Consider the following 19633-nt stretch of genomic DNA (forward strand, 5'->3'; position numbering starts at 1 on the left):
TATATCATCAGGGCCACTTGTTTTCTACTTGACCTGACATGTCATGAAAATTGGGCTGTTTACTTAAGGGGAATTTTGCGCGGAAAAGAGATTATTAACTCTTGTGTGGATCTTGTCAGTGGGTGTGTGATCATGTTTATCTTTATTTATGTACACTAATGTTTAATTCGAGTGGTCAAGACACATTAATTCATTATTAAATATTTTCATACATACATTATTAATACACATGTATTATGTAATTTGATATACTCTAATGATATTTAGGTTTTCTTAGCTGTATCTGATCACAAGGTTGATTTTTTAACTTTTTTTTTTACCTTGAAGCATGATCCCCAATCATTCAAGGACAAAAGAGGTCCCTGAGGATCTAAAACCTGAAACGTGTATCCAGCTAACATAAAACTACTTCCCTAACATCTGTTTTCCCATAAATGTTTTTTTTAATTTGCTTTAACTGTGTTGCTATGTCCCCTTCTAGATAAAACCAGAAAGTTTTTTAGATTTTACTCCAGTCATTCTAAAAATATTGATTCCAAAAGGAAAATTTAAGTTTTACAGCATCTGAAATATACATAATCAGTCTCTTTATTTGGGATTGATTGTGTAATTACTGGCTTTCAGATGAGATTTGACCTCCTGTTTTGTTTGCTGTGTTATGGTGACCTGGCACTTAAACACACCATGATTATTGATTCGGCTGCATCTTTAATTTGTTTATCCTTTTTTAAACCTTTCTGCTGTTCCCACTGAGTTCAGAGAGCTCGACTAATGCCTGTGAGGCAAGCAAAGAGGAAGAGAAAGGAATAACACAGTCTGCGTTGCGTAGCAGATATGGGGATGATTCATGTTTAAGAGGTTAGTATCTCATTTTGATTTTCTTTTCACCGCTGTTATTTAAATTCATTGCCTTTTTGTTTAACATTTTCCCAGTGATTTGAGTGACTGTAGAGACTCGGGTTTGTTCAGTAATTTGGCTCTAAATGGACTGGTCGTACATCATCCTGGCAGTATGCTCTAGTATCATCTAAATGAAAGATTAATATTCAGAGTTGCTTTTCTTTCTGGAATCCAGCTACAGTCTTTAAAAGCTTTGCAATGTAAGACAAAGGTGAAGTGAGAATAACTGTGTGGGGGAGAAGAGACAGGGAAGTTGTTTGGGAATCGCTATTTCTGTCATTCTTTCTTTTCCTCTCTCCCACCAGCTTTCCCTCACTCCCACACTTTAGTAAAGATGTATTAGAGGAAAAGAGAGAACTGTTAAGAAAAAAAAGTCTAAAGGAGGTTGGGAGGAGTCTTTTTAGATGTATTGTTTGTTCTCTTGGAACCTGGTGAGCAGAAGCTCAAGACAGACAGAGCAAAAAGACTCTGTGGACCCTCCAAGTTGTCTGACAGGCACTATTGGAAAGACGAGACCCAGGGAGAGACAGAGTAGGCTAAAGAGAGAGGGAGAGCAGCACTCCACTCCCCCCTCCCAGCAAATGGGAGAGCAAGTCTAAATCATGTTGCTTATCACTGCTGTGGTGCTGTGATGTTGCTCAGGCAGAGCCTGGCGCAGAGGAAGCAGCCGTTCAGACCAGGACCCAGACCCAGGATTAGCCCAGCCTCCTCAGAGCTGGAGACCCTCTCCCCACCACGTCTTTCGCCCTCGCCCCGTGCCCCGCTCACTGACATGTACCCTGAAGAGAGCCGGGGGTCTGGAGGGGTTGCTGCTGTGGACTTCCTGGAAGGGACGTATGACTATGCCGTCCCCACCCCTGCCCCGACTCCTCTTTACAGCCACTCCACCACTGGCTACTACTCTGGTCCTCTGGACGCCCACGGACCACCCTCTGATGGCAGTCTCCAGTCTCTGGGCAGTGGGCCGACCAGCCCTCTTGTATTTGTGCCATCAAGCCCCAGACTCAGTCCATTTATGCATGCACCCAGTCACCACTATCTGGAAACCACCTCGACACCCGTCTACAGGTAAGCAAACACACTTCATCTCTGTGTGAGTCACCAAACTGGAGAAATGGAACAAGGTCATCTAATTTTACCCCCTAAATTTATATTACAAAGTGAATCTCATGGTTTTTATTTTAATTATTGGCTGTAACTATAATGCTTTGATTAGAGTTGTTTGGTCAGTTGTGTTTGTGCAGAAGTTTGATTGTGTTACAAATAGTGCAATCATAACTGCCAGGCTTAGTTTCCTTAGCATTCTTAGGAGAAATTTTAGGTATGCATCCATTTAGAGAGAGAGTTGAGTTTATTTGTATATATTTGATGAGTTTATTCATTGTCCAGGTGTTTGCTGTCGAATGGCACTGGTGCAAAACATCACTGCATAACTAGATTTAATATTTGTAACCTTTAAATTATGGACATGGCTTTTTAGTTGAGTCTTAAATTCCATTATAAACAAAATATAATTATATAATCACGTAGCTTTTTAATCTCTAGCTTTATGGCAAACATTGCTATTATCTCTATATAAAGGATCAAGCTTTGTCCTGGTTTCTAATTCCAGAGATTAAGGACTTTGTCAAGGACCTTGAGAGAGGAACAATACGTAAGAACAACAGAAGTACACATACAGTTTGTTTCCTGACTCAGGTGGAAAACAGGAGTCTGCTCTTACCACCCTCATAGAAAAATCAATCATATTTTTGGGCTGTAGTTGATGTTTTATTAACTTTTTGGGCTTTAACATTTTCAAAACAGAGAAAAAAAATTATCTTATTTATGATACAAAATTGTCCAGAAACATCTATTCAATATTGATATGCTAATGAAATACTGCTGTTTATTGTGGGTTTTTATTAGCATTAGAATTTATTTAACACAAAACCATCATATTAAAATTCATGGCCTGTTGCAGATCAAGCCACCAGCCAGCCTCCAGAGAGGACCAGTGTGACACCCGTGACGAGGCATGCGATGTGGGGGAGCTGGGAGCTGGAGCTGGGGCATTTGAGATGGCCAAAGAGACACGCTTCTGTGCTGTGTGCAGTGACTATGCGTCTGGGTACCACTATGGGGTGTGGTCTTGCGAGGGCTGCAAGGCCTTCTTCAAGAGGAGCATCCAGGGTATAAAGGCAGTCTGCTCTAAAATGATCAAACTTAAATCATGTGTTTTCATTAAATGTGTCGTGGAAAATTGCCACACGAAAGAATACAGTAGAAAGCAATATTTAAATTTATAAATAGTCTTGCTATGAAGATGTGTGACTCATATAAAAAATCCTTCATCTGTCAGCCAAAGAAATTTAGTGCAGTTTAATCCAAGACATCTGGGAGTCTAAAGAACATCATTTAAAGATAAGATGAAAATGATTATGCGAATTACTCTGTCAGTTTAGTGGGATCATTATACAGAAGTGAATTACCTGTAGCCTTAAGAAAAAACACAAGCAAAGAAGAGGCAAATTACTGACACTTCCAATATAAAAGGGAACATTCCTATTGTAAATTGTGACATTGTATTTGTTGTTATTGCTGTTATTCACACTTAAAAGCCATCAAAAAATGTTCAGACTAAAGGTTTGATGTCTCTTTATACACAGTAAAGCTTCTTCTTGGTAGCTTAGTTTTGTTCATGATAGGATGCTCAGGCAAATTCTTACAATGAAAGACAGGGCATAAAGAAACCAACAGTCTCCATAGCAATGACAAAGCCAAGATGTCGTGTTTAAATTTTTTCCATTTCAGATCTCAAATAGTGTTCCTGGCTACTAAATAACCTAAAATATGATATGAACATTGGACTCGAAGGCTGAAAGTAATAGGTTTTCTTCCGTTTCAGGTCACAATGACTATATGTGCCCAGCAACCAATCAGTGTACCATTGACAGGAATCGGAGGAAGAGTTGCCAGGCTTGCCGTCTTAGGAAGTGTTATGAAGTGGGTATGATGAAAGGAGGTGAGCAGGAACACCAACAGAAAAGTTATTATTTTTTATTTTTGTCAAGGGCAGTTTGACGGATATGGGTTCTCTCTATTTAACCTGTTTCTTTTTTATTAACACTTCTTCTTTCTTGTTTTGTTTATTTTTTTAATTATTAATATTCATGATCTAATATCACTAACATCACTTCTCTCAAACAAAAAACAGTTACCACTGATCACTTCTGGCTTTTTGCAGAGCATTGGCATGAATATCAGAGTGCTGGTGGATGCAGATAAGCTCGAACTTTAACATGACCTTGAAGAGATTTCCTTTTAAGGAATACTACTGCTGATTATTGCACACCCAGATTTTTGTTTTCATACCACTTGAATCACTTAGTTATCCATATCATCTTCAGATTATAGACTTTGTGGTAAGAACCGGAAATGAAATCTGATGATCTGTGTGTTTCTTTTTTCTGTAGCTATGTGTGCTATGTTGTATTAAGCCTGCTGTGTCCTTAAGGTGTGCGCAAGGACCGTGGTCGTGTTTTGCGACGTGATAAGCGACGGAGCGGCATCAGTGACAGAAAGGCAGCTAAAGGCCTGGAACACAAAACAGCAGCCCACCATGATGGGAGGAAACGCAGCAGCACTGCTGTTGAAGGAGGAAAATCTTCGGTGACCTGCATGCCTCCTGAGCAGGTTCTGATTTGTGTCCAATTTTATGGTCTCATAAATTGATCTTTATGGTCTTATGACTCAAATGGTCTTTGAAATACTGGGGATCTTTTTATTTATTTAATCTTGCCTACTGGTTAGATGGTCTAAATGCTTATCCTGTCTGTCTTTAGGTGCTCATCCTGCTCCAGGGTGCTGAACCCCCAATACTTTGCTCCCGTCAGAAGCTGAGCCGACCCTACACTGAGGTCACCATGATGACCCTGCTCACCAGCATGGCTGACAAGGAGCTGGTTCACATGATCGCCTGGGCAAAGAAGCTTCCAGGTTTGAATAATGAAAGCAACACTGCAGAGGAAAGCCACACCCAAAAAACACTCCTAATCCTTTTTGCTAGCAGAGAACCCCTCTAAATTTATATTTAGGTGCATTTTTCTGCACAGAGGATTGAAGAGGGCAGGACTCAAATAACACTAGAAGTATATCAGAAACATCTTTCATTTAAATGCTTATGTAAAATTAATTCAACAACCCCTGGGATTTATTTAAAATCATCAGATTTCAAAGATGCAATAGCTGAGATTTTGCAGACTACAGTGTATATCTACAGGCTGAAGACAAACTGACAAGTCAATAACAGTTTATTTGATGCTGCTTGGCCTGAACTGTATTAACGCCATTACTTACTGGGATGGTTAAGACTCTCTTGAGACATTCAGGAAATGTCAGGATCTATACTATTAGTAATGTGGTAGGGAAATATTACAGCATTGGTATGCACCTTCTGTTGTGTCCTCCACTGATACACATATACACAACATAATGTTTAATACATGTAAAGAAATACATTGCAAATAATTATATCATTGAGAGCATTTTGAGGGTTTTAACCAAGGAGACTTATTTTGTGTGTAAAGGGCTATACTATCTTGTACTTTAATGATTAATGTTTGTAGTTAATTGGAAGTTAAAACATGGCTTTAAAAATGTTTGATATTAAAGTTTAATTTAGATCTTTTGATTTATGTACAGAAATAATTGTACAGCAAGTAGACTGCTGGCACGTCATAAACTAATATTTATGTTTGGTACAAATTAGAAGATATTTTCAAATACAAGTATAGATGGTTGTGGCTTCATGTTTTGACTTGTTAGACTACAGCAAGGAGATGGGAGACCTTTCGAGTAAAAGCACACATGAGCCCATGCACAGATGCAGAGCCATTAAGGTGAAGGTAATGACAGTCATCACCTTTGAGAGGATTGTTTGGTCAATCTGCTGGCACCCCATTGAGCTTAAATGCAGTCTAAGGCGTGTCACAGCCAAACAAACAGATGCACACATGCATCTGACAGGGAGAGTAAATCCTTATTTTGAGACATTACAACCTTGTGCGTCACTAAAAGCTCAAAGACACACAGTTGTAATTGTAAGAGGTCACAGACAGAATACAGAGGGGGACAAAGGGAGAGAACTGAATGTAATTACAAATGAACTGAGACAGCTGAGACTCGGCGATAAGACTTCTTATGAAAGCAGATAGGTTGCAAGTGGTTACATTCAAGTTGCTCAGTATTGCCTAAAAAAGTTTAGTGGGGTGGAAATGGACAGAAAAAAAATAACAATTCCTCGACATGTTATAGTTAAAAGCAACCCAAGATATTCTTAGTGAACTCTGGGTGTGTAGATTAACATTTTTACCTACCAAATATAGCCAATAGTGCATTTTGTGTTGTCAAGGCTTTCTGCAGCTGTCTCTTCATGACCAAGTACTGCTGCTTGAGAGCTCATGGCTGGAGGTGCTGATGATCGGGCTTATTTGGAGGTCCATCCACTGTCCTGGCAAGCTCATCTTTGCACAGGACCTCATACTGGACAGGTAGAGCGGAATCCTGTCTGACTTTGTCATAGACAAACACATTTGTATACTTTCCATCTCTCTGTCCCTGCTTTTCCTCCATATTTCTCTTTTTGTCCCCCATTTCAGGCAGATCTTAAGAGTGATACATCAGCATTGTAGATTTTCCATTTCACACCTTGCCAGCCTTTGTGCTATCCCAACACATCTGTCAGAGAGTGAAAGACTAATTATATGTTCCCCATGGAGAGGAGAGCAGCCTCTCTCTAACCTGAAATATCCCCTCATCATTACAGTGCTGAGCTGACAACCAGGACTGAGATTTAATCAAAACCTCAATGCAAAGAATGATGGAAAATGAAGAACAGCAGAAGGAGAGAAGATAGGAAAGGAAACAAGGGAGAGAGAGGCGAACGATGAACAGAGATGAACAGAAAATAGAGATGCAGGGAGACATGAGCCATGGCTGTTTTCTGCTTTGCAGGCACAGGTTGTTCCCTCCATTTCCCCCCATGTTCACAGTAAACAGGCTGGTCAAGCCACAGTATCTGCCTCAGAGAGAAAGAGAGAGCAGAGGAGACAGTGAAGGGACGAGGGAGACATGCAGACAGACAGAGCTTTTACACTCTGATGGCCCCATCTGATTCAGAGGTGTATTAAAGAGTATTATCTCTAAAACCTGGTCCCTGAATGAGTGTCCTCACCAATTGGACATGATGACTAAAATGCTTTGGGTCAGGGTTGACACATTCCCTTGCCTCTGTGCTGTCCAAGTTTATCTTGCATTGCAACCGCTGGATATTATCCATCTTTACTTCTCTCTTCAACTGTACTGACAAATGGAGCGTTAAGTGATTTATCCCATTAGTTGTTTATCTGGCCACTCTTTGGATAGCTTCATGGCTGCAGATAAAACCTGAATTTTCTTCTCCTGACTGCAGATTAGACCTTATTCTCTTGTGTTTGTCACATCCTCAGTGACTTTTCTGTTTTACTGGCCTTGATTTTTTTCCCTGAATGTTTATTTAAAATTGTTCTTTCTAGGAATGAAGGAGACTGTGTTGAGGGCATGACTGAAATCTTCGACATGTTGCTGGCCACTGCTTCCCGCTTCCGGCTGCTCAAACTCAAACCTGAGGAATTTCTCTGCCTTAAAGCCATCATCCTACTCAACTCTGGTAAGACAAAGTATTTAATGAGAATGTGCCATGTTGTCTGCCTGTATTTACAATTTTAATCTCCTTCTAGTGAACCAATTTTTAGAGCAAACCTGAAAACATTTCCAGTCTGCATCAGTTTTTTTTTCCTTTCTTACGAGTAACAACATTAAAGTTTGGCAGTTTTGTTTGCATGCATGCTGCATCATGGGTTTCCATCTCTGTTCCCATGAGTAAATATTGAACAATGTCAAACTACACCCACAGAGGTGTAGCTCTGAGTGCTGTTCAGACACATTAGGTGAACAGAGTGTTCTGGCAAGGCCTGTATCGTCAATATGCCCAATAACTGTTGCCATGACAACATGAGACAGCACAGGGGGCTGTGTTTGTCCTGGAGATTGAGATATTTTATATGGGAAACTGAGAAGACTAAAATACCAGTGGGATGATGCTAGCTGCTCAGCTGCTGTGCAAAATGAACTTTTGACTACTGTGTAATAACAGTACCACATCCTGAATTATTGCTTCCATATCCATGTGTGAGTCACCTCTAATTCTATTTAATAAAAGTTGAATACTATTGGGATTCTTTTTCCTTTTTGTTGTGACAGTCAGTTGCAAGTTGAGTGAGTTTTGTCACTGCAGCTCATTAATTTGATGCAAGCAACTTTGTATGGCTTCTGTTGCTCTCTTCTTCTGAGAAATAGGGGGATATACATTAAACTGAAGGATTTCATTTGTTAGGTGCCTTTTCTTTCTGCACTGGCACAATGGAGCCCCTTCATGACAGCACGGCAGTTCAGACCATGTTGGACACCATCACCGACGCACTCATACATCATATCAGCCAATCGGGATACTCGGCTCAGCAGCAGGCGAGGAGGCAGGCCCAGCTGCTCCTACTGCTCTCCCACATCAGGCACATGAGGTAAAGTTTAGGTTTCTTTTTAGAACTGTATTTTATTTTACAGATTTTTTTTTTTATTTTGTAGGCGCTAAAAAACTCAGTTTGATAATATTCTTTAGATTTTAAACAGTTAAATTCTATTTTTAAAAAACAATATGAGTCAGTCCTATGAAGAAGCACTGTAGGCATAGTTAAAGCCAGAGTCAGTCCTGACTCACACTTTTATGTTAATCGAACATTATTTAAAAAAGCATCATTGTAGTTATGAGCCCTGTAGTTCCCTTGAAGGTGTGTGTAGTGTTTTTGACCACTACAAGCACCTGTTTTGTTTGTCATGGGTTACATGGGGATCCATATACATGTGGATGACACCATGCTCACTCTGTTCAATAGCTGGATGGTTGAGCCAGTAATCACAAGAAACATATTTTAAATTGGTGCATGATTTATTTATTTATTTATTTTCCAACCTGCTTTATACATGTTCATAATGAGGAAAATTCACTAAACACAAATTGCTATTTGGTAGATTGCTAGTTTGTATAACAGAACTTTTGTTTACAAAAGAGCCCCTTGAAATACTCACAATAGAACCAAATTTGTGTTAATTTTTGACAGTAATAATCCCAACTGCAGTGCTTGACTTTTCTCATCTCCCTCTTGTTTACACTCTCTGCAGCAACAAAGGCATGGAACACCTCTACAGCATGAAGTGCAAAAACAAAGTGCCGCTTTACGACCTGCTACTGGAGATGCTTGATGCTCACCACCTTCACCAACCAGTCAAATCAGCCCAGTCAGAGACCCTCAGAGATGCTCCCTTTACCAGCAGCAGCTCCTCCTCAGCTGGTTCCAGTTCAGGACCTCGAGGCAGCCATGAGAGCCTGAGCAGAGCCCCATCCGCTCCGAGTGTCTTGCAGTATGGAGGGTCCTGCTCCGACTGCGCCCACCCACTATGAGATGGTCAATAGCCATTTTTGTAGATGGTGTGTGCCGTTTGGGAGTAGAAGTTCAAGCTTATATTAGATTTAATTTCATGACAGAATTATTTATGAATAAGGTAAAATGACTTTATAGCTAGAACTGCACTGACTCAGAACAATCTGAGTTTTGCTGCAGTTAACCTTATTTACTGCCTTTCATAAAGTCTGTGATTCTAAGTTAGTCTTTAACAGCCTTTCAGTACTGCTTTTTATTTTCAAAGAAGGTCATAGTTTAGCACCCTGTTAGCTACAGTGATTTGAAATGACGAGCAGCTAATTTTTCTGTGTATTCGTCTTGACCAAAGTGCACTTCCTCTTGGATTGAAGGGGCTCATGGGCATTATTTTTACTTTTGCATATAAGAGATGATTAAACACAAAATAACTGTTAAAGAATAAGCATCAGGTATTGTGTATAGTATGCATGCTTACAATTTAACCTTATTTAAAGGTCTAATTGATTTGGGGTTGCCACAAATGGCAAGATCAAACCTGACACAGTACTGATTACAAGTTAAAGGAAGCCAAAATGAGTTGTTGGGAAACTTTGTGTTATCCTGCTCTCTGTGTGCAAGTTTGTTCCCTCTGCTTACTTGCAACATTATTCTTTAAATTTATGTATAAAATATGTCCGTATTTGTGAGTGTGTGTCCATGTTTGATCAGTGTTATGGCTGATGACAGACTCAAAGAGAAAGAGAGTTTGGCTGCATCTGTTAATTTGATGCATAGATTTTATTGTCGATGCAGTTATTTCAGTCACATAAAAGCTACAACCTGTAACTCTTCAACTGCATAACTTTGGCTGGATTTACTTGTTCTTAAGCTCAAATATCACAGCTTGTATGTTGTTTTTTTTGTTTTGTTTTTTTTAGAATTGGATTCAACTTAATAAAAAAGTTATCTGATATGAATGTAATTAGATGTTTTCATTTTTAGTTGCCATATTAGTGTGACTGCATAGTTAATACAACATGCCAATGTCCAAAAGTAAAATCCAAACATGACAACTTGAGTAAAGCACAAATCTTCAGTATTAAGAAAAGTAAACACATTTCTTAATTATAAAATTTATATTATATATAAATTCTACTGTCAGACCATAGGTCCTTTTCACATATACTTTAGTCATGATTTAATATAAATTAAACCAATAAGTCCAAATTTAGTATCTTTTGCACAGCCTTGTGTAAATTAAAGGAAAACAGTGGTATTTTCTCTTTAAACCTGGGCCCTATTTTCCCAAAATAGGTGTTAAATATTAAATGTCAGAAAAATCTTGTGGGTGATCACTTGCAGCAAAATAAGGACTTTTTAAAAAATAATATTAAAAAAAAGAATCAACAAGTCTTTCTACAACAGGTTGCAGTTTTTTCAAAAATGTTTTCCTTCTATTCACATCGCACTCAGCAAACCAGAAATCATTAAACTATAAACTAAAGAATTAAGTCACATTTTTTTCCTTTTTTGTCAACAGGTTTCATGTTACAATAAATACACAGCAGTTACACTTGGGTTAAAAGGTAAATCTTTGAGGATAAAAGTCTGTTATCTTTGTAAAACTGTTGAACTCATGTTATTAAAATTTGCTCTCTTTAATATCAAAGAAATTTCAGAAAAGTCTAAAATGATTCAGCTGTCTATGACAATGATGGTCTTTACAGCGTAACTTTAGCTCAGGAGCTAATGTCTGCAGGTTTGAAGTGTCTTTGGGAAAGATACTTAACCCCATGTTGCTCTCCAGTGTGTCCCCCCACTTGTAAATAGTTTTAAATATGTTTTCTTTTATGCCTTTATAGAGTGGGGTACATTTATTCCAGCTATGAGACCAGACCACTCATGCTTGGAGCCACTCACATTCAAGTACATTTCTTCTGGAGGGATCCTGGCAACTGTGGATGTTCAGTTACCAGACTGCTCTATTAACCTTTAATTCTATGTATATTTTTAAAGCAAATGCTGAAAATGCTCAGATTTCTTGGAATTTTTTTACTCAGCTTTTCATGCAAACTATGCATGATTGCCTGCACACAATGAGAATTGGAAAGCCCGGGACTAGACCCTGTTCAGCATGTTTTTCTTGATGAAAGGTTTGTTTCATAGTTGAAAATAGTTTTCCTGTTCCTGACCTTTATTTTCAGCATTCAAAACAAGAGCTTTTACTTAGTCTTTAGGGATGCATACTATTTCATATCTTGTCCTAAATTGAATTTTCAACAAAACAGGTCATTAAACTTCAGCCAAGATAAGTGTAAATCCAAACAATTGAGGCATGACTAATTTATTTAATTTGCACATAAATCACTGCATAATTGTGGGAAAATCTTTTTCATAGGGAGTTTATATCCAAAAATCAAGTCCAAGAATACACAAAAGTAAATATTTCATGTTTTATTATTTGCAAAGAAAGTAATATTCATGAATTAGCAAACTGTACATACATAAATAACAATTTTCATAATTCAATTTTTTACAGATTCTGTTTTAACAATGCCATGATGCTGATCTCTCATCAGCACAGAATAATTACCGCAGTTATTACAAAGCACACTCTGCTGTCACAGCCATCAACTAAAACACTACCAGTGATTGTTTGACCTTCTTAAAAGCATGGGGAGCTTCAAGTGCATGCTCAAAAATAAAGATAAAAAAATAACTGCCTATACTAAAATGGCTTTTCAAACAATAAAATACAAAGCAGCTGAATTCTTCTTCTTTTTTTAATCAAGAGAGCAAGTTTTTCTTTTCTTTCTCATAGTTCCCCCAGTAAATTAAATACTGACATTAAAAACAAGAATACAAGCCTTGGCTTTAAGTAGAGACGTATGCCATCTTGGCTGAAGGGCTTCAGTGCAGTACCTTTAACAGTGCTAGAAGTTAAAAATTTTAGCTTTAACATCATGTAAAGACTTCATTTTAAAAGACGGGCATGATCCTGGAAAAAAAAAAGTATGCTACCCCTCATTTTTTAGAGGGTATTCTGCGCTGTTTCAGTCATTTTATCTGAGTAGATCTTCAAATGTGACATCTTTTGGAATAAAATCTCCCCCCAAAGATTAAGATTGCTACTTAAACTGCAAGCCTACTCTACAATGTACAGGTACAATATCCCACACTAAAGGTGGTGCTTTAGCTTCATCAGTGCTAACAAGCTATTAGCCATTTGAACACTAAATAAATAGTAGCAGCACTGGATATCATGGACAAAAAGCACGGCTGACTTTGGCTCCCAACATACAGTATATAAATAGTGTTTAGTTTTTCAATGATTTCACAGGTTTGCTCAGAAACCTTAAAAATATTGTACATATTTAAGTTAAACAACATATTTGAACTGAGGAGGCAGGGTCTCCAGATGAAGGTCCATTTGGAAAGTTTTTTTTTTTTTTTTTTTTAAAGGGTTGAGGTGATTTCAGGAAAGTGGGTGTGCAATGTTAGAGAAAAAAGTCCCTAAATCACTTCTGAATTACTTCATAATGCAAGTTTACCCCCAGCAAGGGAAGAGTTTGTTGCTTTAGGGCACAGGGTGAAGAGGAAACATTCACAGGAGTCAGTGGAGTCCTTGGCAAAGCAGTAGGTAGATAAAATCTGCCGCTCCTCATATGGGCGGAGGTCCGTTGGTGTAACGCAGCATTGGATGGAAGGAGCGAGCAAAATTGTTGGCGTGATGGCAGCTGTAGTCCTCTTCCGTCATGGGCACCAGGCAGGCCAGGCCGATGAGGAGCAGCAGGAGCAACTGGACGGGGAGTGCGGCCCTGAAGACCCGAAGCAGGAAAGACTGATCCTTTGAGGAGGAGGAGGACGTTGTAGAGGAGACGCCGTCCGGAAGGTCAGAACGGGAGTAAGCGCAGCCAGCGGCGCCTGGTGATCTGTTCCGGCTGCAGGAAGACGGACAAAAGTGAAACACAGCAGAAAGTGGACCTGAGTTCACAAGTATTTGCAAATATGGGAAAAATGCTCCCACCTTATGGAATTTAAGAAAGTTGATTAGTAAGAGTCTTATTAGTACTTGGAATGCAATTTACAGACCATAAATAACTAAACATATCACATGCTGTCAGTGAAAAGATAAGATTTTTTCTGATTGATAAGCTTTTTAGTCACTGGAAAGGGATTTTTTTAAATTTAATAAATTATCCAATAGAAAACTGTTAAATTATCAGGTGTTTTGATAATGCTAAAACTCTTCAGCTGTCATTTCTATCTGTTGTGTTTGTTGCAAAAAACAAACAAAAGAACAAATCTGAAGTCTTGACTGGGATTTTAGGGAATAGTGAACAACTGGTTAAAGATAAAGGGAAAAGAAAAGGTTTGAAGTTAATATTGTGAGGATATTACACTAAAAATCATGTTTGCAAATACTGTTTTACTCATCTTTGGCAAAAGATAGAATATTTAACAAATATGAAACAAGAAGCAAAGTAAAAACACAGAAATTTAAGTAAATAAATCAAAATCCAATTAATCAGGAATCACAAGAGGTTCACGCACAACAACCACAAGCACATGTACAACAAAGATCTTAACCAGGAACATTTGTAGATAGTGGGCTGTGACTCTTGGGGGTTGTTACTCTGGCTTTGTCCCGACTATGTGAGAGTTCAATGCCACGAATCATTCCAAACACAAGGAGAAATGCCAAAAAAAGCTCTGGAGATTTCCACAGTTGGAGCCAAGTTTCAATGGGAGGAACATAATGTTCTCACTGTGACTCATCCTCACTGAAGATGAAGGAGGGTCAATCACCCTCACGTTCCTTCATCTACTCACTTTGCAGCCATTTTCATTTAGCTTTCCTACAACACTGCAGATAAGAGAGCATCATCTATCCATGCTTTGCTTGATGCAGTATGATAGTCTCTGCCTCTCATACATATGATGCTATCAGGGGGAAAAAATATATTATTTTTCTACAACACTCGTGGCAAGACTAGTTTAGGCTAAGTCTTCACCAGATCTGTGTGTTAATGGAATTCAGAAAAGTTAAAAATGATAAGAGAGTCAGAAGTGGGTGGGTTAAAAGGTCTAAAGTGGAAATTGAGGAGAGAGTGGGAGTTAAAATAGCAGGAAACCCGGCGGGAGTTAAAGCATCATATCCTGCTGTAAAACTATGAAGAGAATGAAACAGGAAGTAAGTGTGAAAAAGAAAAAGAAAAGCTAGACTTGGTAGCTGAGGCAGAGTTAGTGCCATCTAGTGGGTGAAGAGAGTACTACAACGTCACTGAGAAAGGGTAAGCAAAAGGCATGATGGGGCAACATTACATGATGCCATTTGGAAAGCAGCAGGGCAAAGAGAAGCAGGGAAATAAAACATTTAAAGGAGAAAGGGAGCAGCCTGATTCCCGGCTCATTTAAGAGCTGAACACATGGTCTCTAGAGTGAGGGAAGATCATGGAACGCTGAGTTAAAGCTATGAATCAAAATGATCTGATAACAACAAATCTTTAACAACATAGCAATTTCTTTTTTTTCTTTCTTTCTTTCTTTTTTTTTTTTTAAGAAAGGAAATTGATATTTTAGGCAGGTGCAGCTTTGGTTCCATCATCGTCCCGTGTTTCTAGAGTCCAGGAGAGAGGTACCTGTGGCGCGGGCCGCTCTCAGGGGGTCCAGGGTGGGCCTGACTACTTTTGCCTCGGGGCTGTACCACGTAATGAGCAGGGTGGGGTAAAAGAAAGAAAAGAATGTTTCAGTTAAGGGCAAATAAAGACAAAGCTTCAGATGAGAGAAAAACACCAACATAAAGAGAGCCATAACATTGCTAGGAATCATCAGTAACCAAAGAGCAGCAACATAATTTGTGACGGTGACTGAATTTCTGAACCAAGAAAACTGGCTTCTCAAGACTAAAAACTTTCAGCCAAAAAAAGGCTCTTGACATTTAACATAAAGCAGTTATTTACAATAAAACGGTTTATTTTTATTTATTACAAAAGTATAGGTTAATGAAAATTTTATAGTAAAACGAAAAGCCAGGTTTTCTTGTAATTTTGGCAGATCAACATGCCATGAGGCAGCAAAAACATCTCATAAAAAGGGGGGTGGGAGGGTGTCAACAAGAATATTTTTCATGTACATGTTAGCAGAGCATTTGCAAAGGGAAAACATTTGCATAATCAAAAATAAAAGGGTGGGAGTATCTGTGAAAGGTCTAAAATTGAGGAAAGAATAGAGTTTGTAGCATTAGGAGAGTAAAGTTATTTGATGTTGAGCTCAAAGGCTGATGCCCCCTACTGGACAATATGAGGAAGAACATTACCAATTGTTTGCGACTTTGGAGGGTCACCTCTGACCTAGAACCAGCAGATCCACAGACTTTTGATTTGCCCATTGGAACAGGTAAGCAAGACTGAAAATAATAACAACAGTGATGTAAATAATCAGATCAAAACAAAAACAATAAAGTGACACACCTTACTGTCAGACTAAGGACTGCATCCTCTGACCTGCTGTGTGTCCATGGCCTCCAGTCTCTTCTCCAGTCCCTCCAGGTCTGAACTGACCTCCCTCTGAAGGAGTTTAAGTCTGTTCCAGATAACATGAACCTTCTCCTGGGCTTCCAGACACTCACTGCCCTGAAGATGGGTCTGCTCCACGGTCTGTGACTGCAGAGTCTGAGGTCTAATGTTCACCAGCAGCTGAGCCGAGAGCTCCTGAAGGGACGATACTTTCTGCTGCGAGTCCAGCAACTCACGTTGAATTTGCTTCAGGACGATAAAGTAGACAGAGTAGTCACCAATGAGCATGTGTATTTTGACATTTTTTTGGAGGGCAATTTTTGCTGTATTCTCAGACATTTTTAATCTTTTTAAATTTGTTCTTCGGGACTTCGCTTCATCCAAAGTAAGTTATAATTTTATTTTAGAGATAATTCTGAAACTGCGAAATATATGTAGAAAACCCTCCAGCAAGCAAACCGACTTATTGTGATTCTGTACACTGATTTATAGAATTCATAGAAAAATATATGCATAGCAGATATTAATGACATACCATTAGAGTTTTGTGATGAGCTTGTAATGTTTCACGATTGGCTTTGAGAGGAATAGGCACCACCTCGTTCCTCCTGCGGTCAATGTTCTCCAGCCACAGCAGCAAGCCGTGGCTCATCTCATGAAACTCCTAAGAAATAAAAAATTATTTGTTTTAAATTAAATCACAATATATTTTGTTTCTCTATTCTTTATCTTTAGTAGTAAATGATGACATTAGATAGTGTGGATGAATTTTTGGAAGATAAAACTCGAAATGAGGGGAGAAAATGTGCAGGGAAGAGAAATTTAGATCATGTTAGATCAAGTTGAGACACACAGCATGAGTTCTGTCATTCTAAATTTGTTTTGAGAATTTCTAATAAATGCTCTTCTTGACAAAGATCACAGTGAAGATGCACTATGCATTACATCTCTATGCCGATGTAGCACATGCTGTTCTTATTTTGCACAGGAAAGGTGTACCTTAAAATGAGAAACCTGCAGTAAGTGAAGTCATGATGATTGTGCTGCAGCCTGTTTTAGAGTATAAAGTTTTAGTACCTGGCACTGCATCAGTGCTCTCTGCAGTTCTTCTCTCCAGTCCTCCAGTGAGGCACTGAGCCGATCCCAGCGAGAGTTCATCTCTTTCAGCTGGTCCCTTAGCTCCCATGCCTCTTCAGAGTCTGGTTCTGATTGGAGGAAGTCTGCACTGCTCAGGTTGATGGACAGAACCTCTGACTTGTGAGCATCCATCCCCTTCTGCAGCTCCTGAAGGAAAGAGACACTAAATTATCGTTGAGGAAAAGCATGCATGGTGCTAAGCCATGAACCAGTTCAGACTTCATGGTGTTGCTAGATACTAGAAGATGAGAGCAGGAGAGTGGGACAGTGGGATCAATTCTCTCATGATAATGACTTTATGCTTAGTTCATGATGATACAATGTACTGAGACTGATGCGGAAAAGACTGTACAAACCAAGGATGACAAAAACTAATGGTTTGCATAGAATCATAGAAAAAAGACTGATTGGAGTAGATTTTCTTCCAGAGGCAGAAATGATCGTTACAAAAAAATCAGTTACATTATATCAGAAATTTCAGTGTGAAATAGTTCATTTATAAAGTCACCAGACTTCTGCTAATATAACTTCGTGTTTAACTTGCGGGCTCTTATGCAGTGGTTGCAACACAAACAGATATACACAACACCAACCTTGAGCTTCCTGATTCTCTGCTGGATGGTGTGTATGTCAGTGCTGAGATCAAGCCCTAAGAACTGGCTAAGTTCGGCCTCCGACTGCCCCAACCAGGCCCTCATGGTCTGCAGATCTGAGATCAGCTGCTGCCACTGCTGTAGGTTCTGTTTGTGTCTGTGTTTCTCACTAAGAGACTGGGCCTGGATCAGCTCCCAGCGCTCGATCACACCTTTACGTAAGAAACATCAAATTAGCTAATAGAGCTAACAGTAAACAGTGAGCTGTACACTGTGTGTCTGTGCAACTGACCTGCACTCTGTGTGTCTGTGCTGGTGGGGTTTGTGAGTCCCAGCATGCCGTCTTTTTCGTCGGTCAGCTCTCCCTCTGCTCTCTTCACTGCATCTATATTGCCGCGGCACTCTCCCATTAGACGCATCTTTGAGGATTAAACAAGTTTAATGTAAATATAACAGTTTTGTTTTCTTTGAAATCAAAAAAATAATTCAGTTAATAGATTGAAACTGCAGGTATAATAAAAACTTCAAGGCTGTGACAATTCATACAACAAAACACTGATCGCCCATCTTTGATTTAAGAGAGTGGACTGAATGCTGATAAAGATGGAGAAGACTCACATAGCCCATGTACGTGGAGTTGATGTCGGGGCTGGAGTGGCTGGCAGAGGCCTCTCTCTGTTGCAGGTGGTAGCGTCCTGCATCCAAAGCCTGGTCCAGTTGTCTCAGACTGGCCTCAAGCTGGCCTGGCTCACCTGAACAGAAACCATAAGCAGTGTAAGGAAACTTGAGGACATCAGAATTTTTGTTAGCATGCTGATGATGTATAATGATGCTGGAATGTCATGCATTAGTCTGACATGCAACATAAGGATGAGTCATCACAGACAGGAAAACTGAAATCAGGTTTTTATGCTCATTATGAATGATGTCAATGAGTGGTAAAGCAAACAGTATGTAGTCAATGAAAGCAGAATTTAGAGATGATGTCATCTGCACATGCAGCTATAAATACACTTTTCTGGATGGTGGAACACCTAGCCTGAATAATGTTAAAATCTGTTAAAAATAAAAAAAAATAAAGAGCACAGTTCAGTTTGGCATGCTTCCTTAATTCATGCTGTTTCATACCAGCGGACGATTTCAGTGTGTTCTCAGTCAGTTTTATATAGGCCTCAGGGCTCTCTGGGATAACTACATCTAGGGAGAAAGACACAATATACACTACTTATTATATAGACAACAGTGTGTTATATGTGGCCAGCTACAGTGAGTTGGCACTGATGCCAGATTGTAACGTTTACCTCAGATCCCTTCTTCTGCCTGCTCTCTCTGTTTTTCTTTGTTTTGTGTTTTTTAAAGACTCTTAAGCTCAAAAACTAATAATTTAAAGAAACTGCGCTAATTCACCTCCATCACCACAGTAATGACCACCAAATTTCTAAATTCTGTTAATTTTATAGGGTTATAGAAATATTTACTCTTGATATAACAAGTGAGTGCAGAAGAAACCAGTGAATCATTCATTGTTCGGGCAGCAAAAGTCAGACCAACCTGACAGCACCGTGGCAGTTGTCCTCGGATACTCATCCTCCTCTTCTTGTCCTCTGCTCCTCTCTCCATTTCCTCGTCCTCCAGGACTCTCCAGACCTCTGCTCAGGTCGTAGTCGTGGTCCCACTCTAAGGGGATGGAGTCCACGCTGGCTGGGGTGTCTCGGCCTGAGCGGTCGGCTCGGATGAGGGCTGCTGTGCCCGATGCTGGACGGCTGGATGTTCGCGGTACAGAGGAGTCGCCCCACTGCAGATCACCTTCTTCAATGTCCAACTCTCTGTCTGAACCATCAAGTTCATCATCTACCAGCTGAGAGGGACAGATGAGAAGACATTTTACTAAGTGCATTTCAACATATTCAATCGCACAAACGCACATCACCAAAAGAGCAATGCTGGGCACTGGACTGAAAAGGCAATATCAAATGAATAAGTACAGTCC

General features: G+C 39.4%; 2 protein-coding genes and 1 long non-coding RNA gene across 4 annotated transcripts in view; 1 reads left to right on the top strand and 2 right to left on the bottom strand.

Moving 5' to 3' along the window:
- Positions 1 to 727: 727 nt before the first annotated feature.
- On the top strand, positions 728 to 10377 carry esr1 (estrogen receptor 1). 2 transcript variants are annotated; one of them, XM_041975728.1, is made up of 10 exons: positions 728 to 858; positions 1543 to 1968; positions 2864 to 3072; positions 3788 to 3904; positions 4397 to 4575; positions 4725 to 4878; positions 6293 to 6431; positions 7455 to 7588; positions 8315 to 8498; positions 9157 to 10377. In XM_041975728.1, exons 1-10 carry the CDS (start codon positions 848 to 850, stop codon positions 9434 to 9436), a joined length of 1833 nt encoding a protein of 610 aa, XP_041831662.1. In that variant the 5' UTR covers positions 728 to 847; the 3' UTR covers positions 9437 to 10377. The 2 variants fall into 2 exon arrangements, with proteins under 2 accessions (XP_041831662.1, XP_041831663.1); XM_041975729.1 differs by having other exon boundaries at positions 751 to 858; positions 1206 to 1968.
- On the bottom strand, positions 8796 to 9146 carry LOC121633602. Its single transcript, XR_006009093.1, has 2 exons — positions 8988 to 9146; positions 8796 to 8947 (listed from the first exon to the last, which is right to left on the bottom strand). It is a non-coding gene; the product is annotated as an uncharacterized LOC121633602 (long non-coding RNA).
- Positions 10378 to 11834: 1457 nt separating the features above from the next.
- LOC121633596 (nesprin-1-like) overlaps positions 11835 to 19633 on the bottom strand; it is a 34095-nt gene continuing 26296 nt past the window's right edge. Inside the window, exons 46-56 of the mRNA XM_041975724.1 lie at positions 19195 to 19501; positions 18772 to 18840; positions 18262 to 18395; positions 17936 to 18062; positions 17644 to 17855; positions 16991 to 17197; positions 16449 to 16577; positions 15902 to 16159; positions 15715 to 15804; positions 15038 to 15096; positions 11835 to 13336 (exon numbers count right to left, since the gene is read on the bottom strand). Of these exons, the coding sequence (XP_041831658.1) occupies positions 13057 to 13336; positions 15038 to 15096; positions 15715 to 15804; positions 15902 to 16159; positions 16449 to 16577; positions 16991 to 17197; positions 17644 to 17855; positions 17936 to 18062; positions 18262 to 18395; positions 18772 to 18840; positions 19195 to 19501 (1872 nt within the window). The 3' untranslated portion in view covers positions 11835 to 13056. The remainder of the gene's footprint in view (positions 13337 to 15037; positions 15097 to 15714; positions 15805 to 15901; positions 16160 to 16448; positions 16578 to 16990; positions 17198 to 17643; positions 17856 to 17935; positions 18063 to 18261; positions 18396 to 18771; positions 18841 to 19194; positions 19502 to 19633) is intronic.

The sequence above is a fragment of the Melanotaenia boesemani genome, chromosome 22 (assembly GCF_017639745.1).
Source record: "Melanotaenia boesemani isolate fMelBoe1 chromosome 22, fMelBoe1.pri, whole genome shotgun sequence".
Taxonomy (NCBI): Eukaryota; Metazoa; Chordata; class Actinopteri; order Atheriniformes; family Melanotaeniidae; genus Melanotaenia; species Melanotaenia boesemani.

Coding starts and splice junctions, on each gene's coding strand:
- esr1 (XM_041975728.1), top strand. Junction 4,879..6,292: donor CTGGGCAAAGAAGCTTCCAG/GTTTGAATAATG, acceptor TGTGTTGTCAAG/GCTTTCTGCAGCTGTCTCTT. Junction 7,589..8,314: donor CATCATCCTACTCAACTCTG/GTAAGACAAAGT, acceptor TTCATTTGTTAG/GTGCCTTTTCTTTCTGCACT.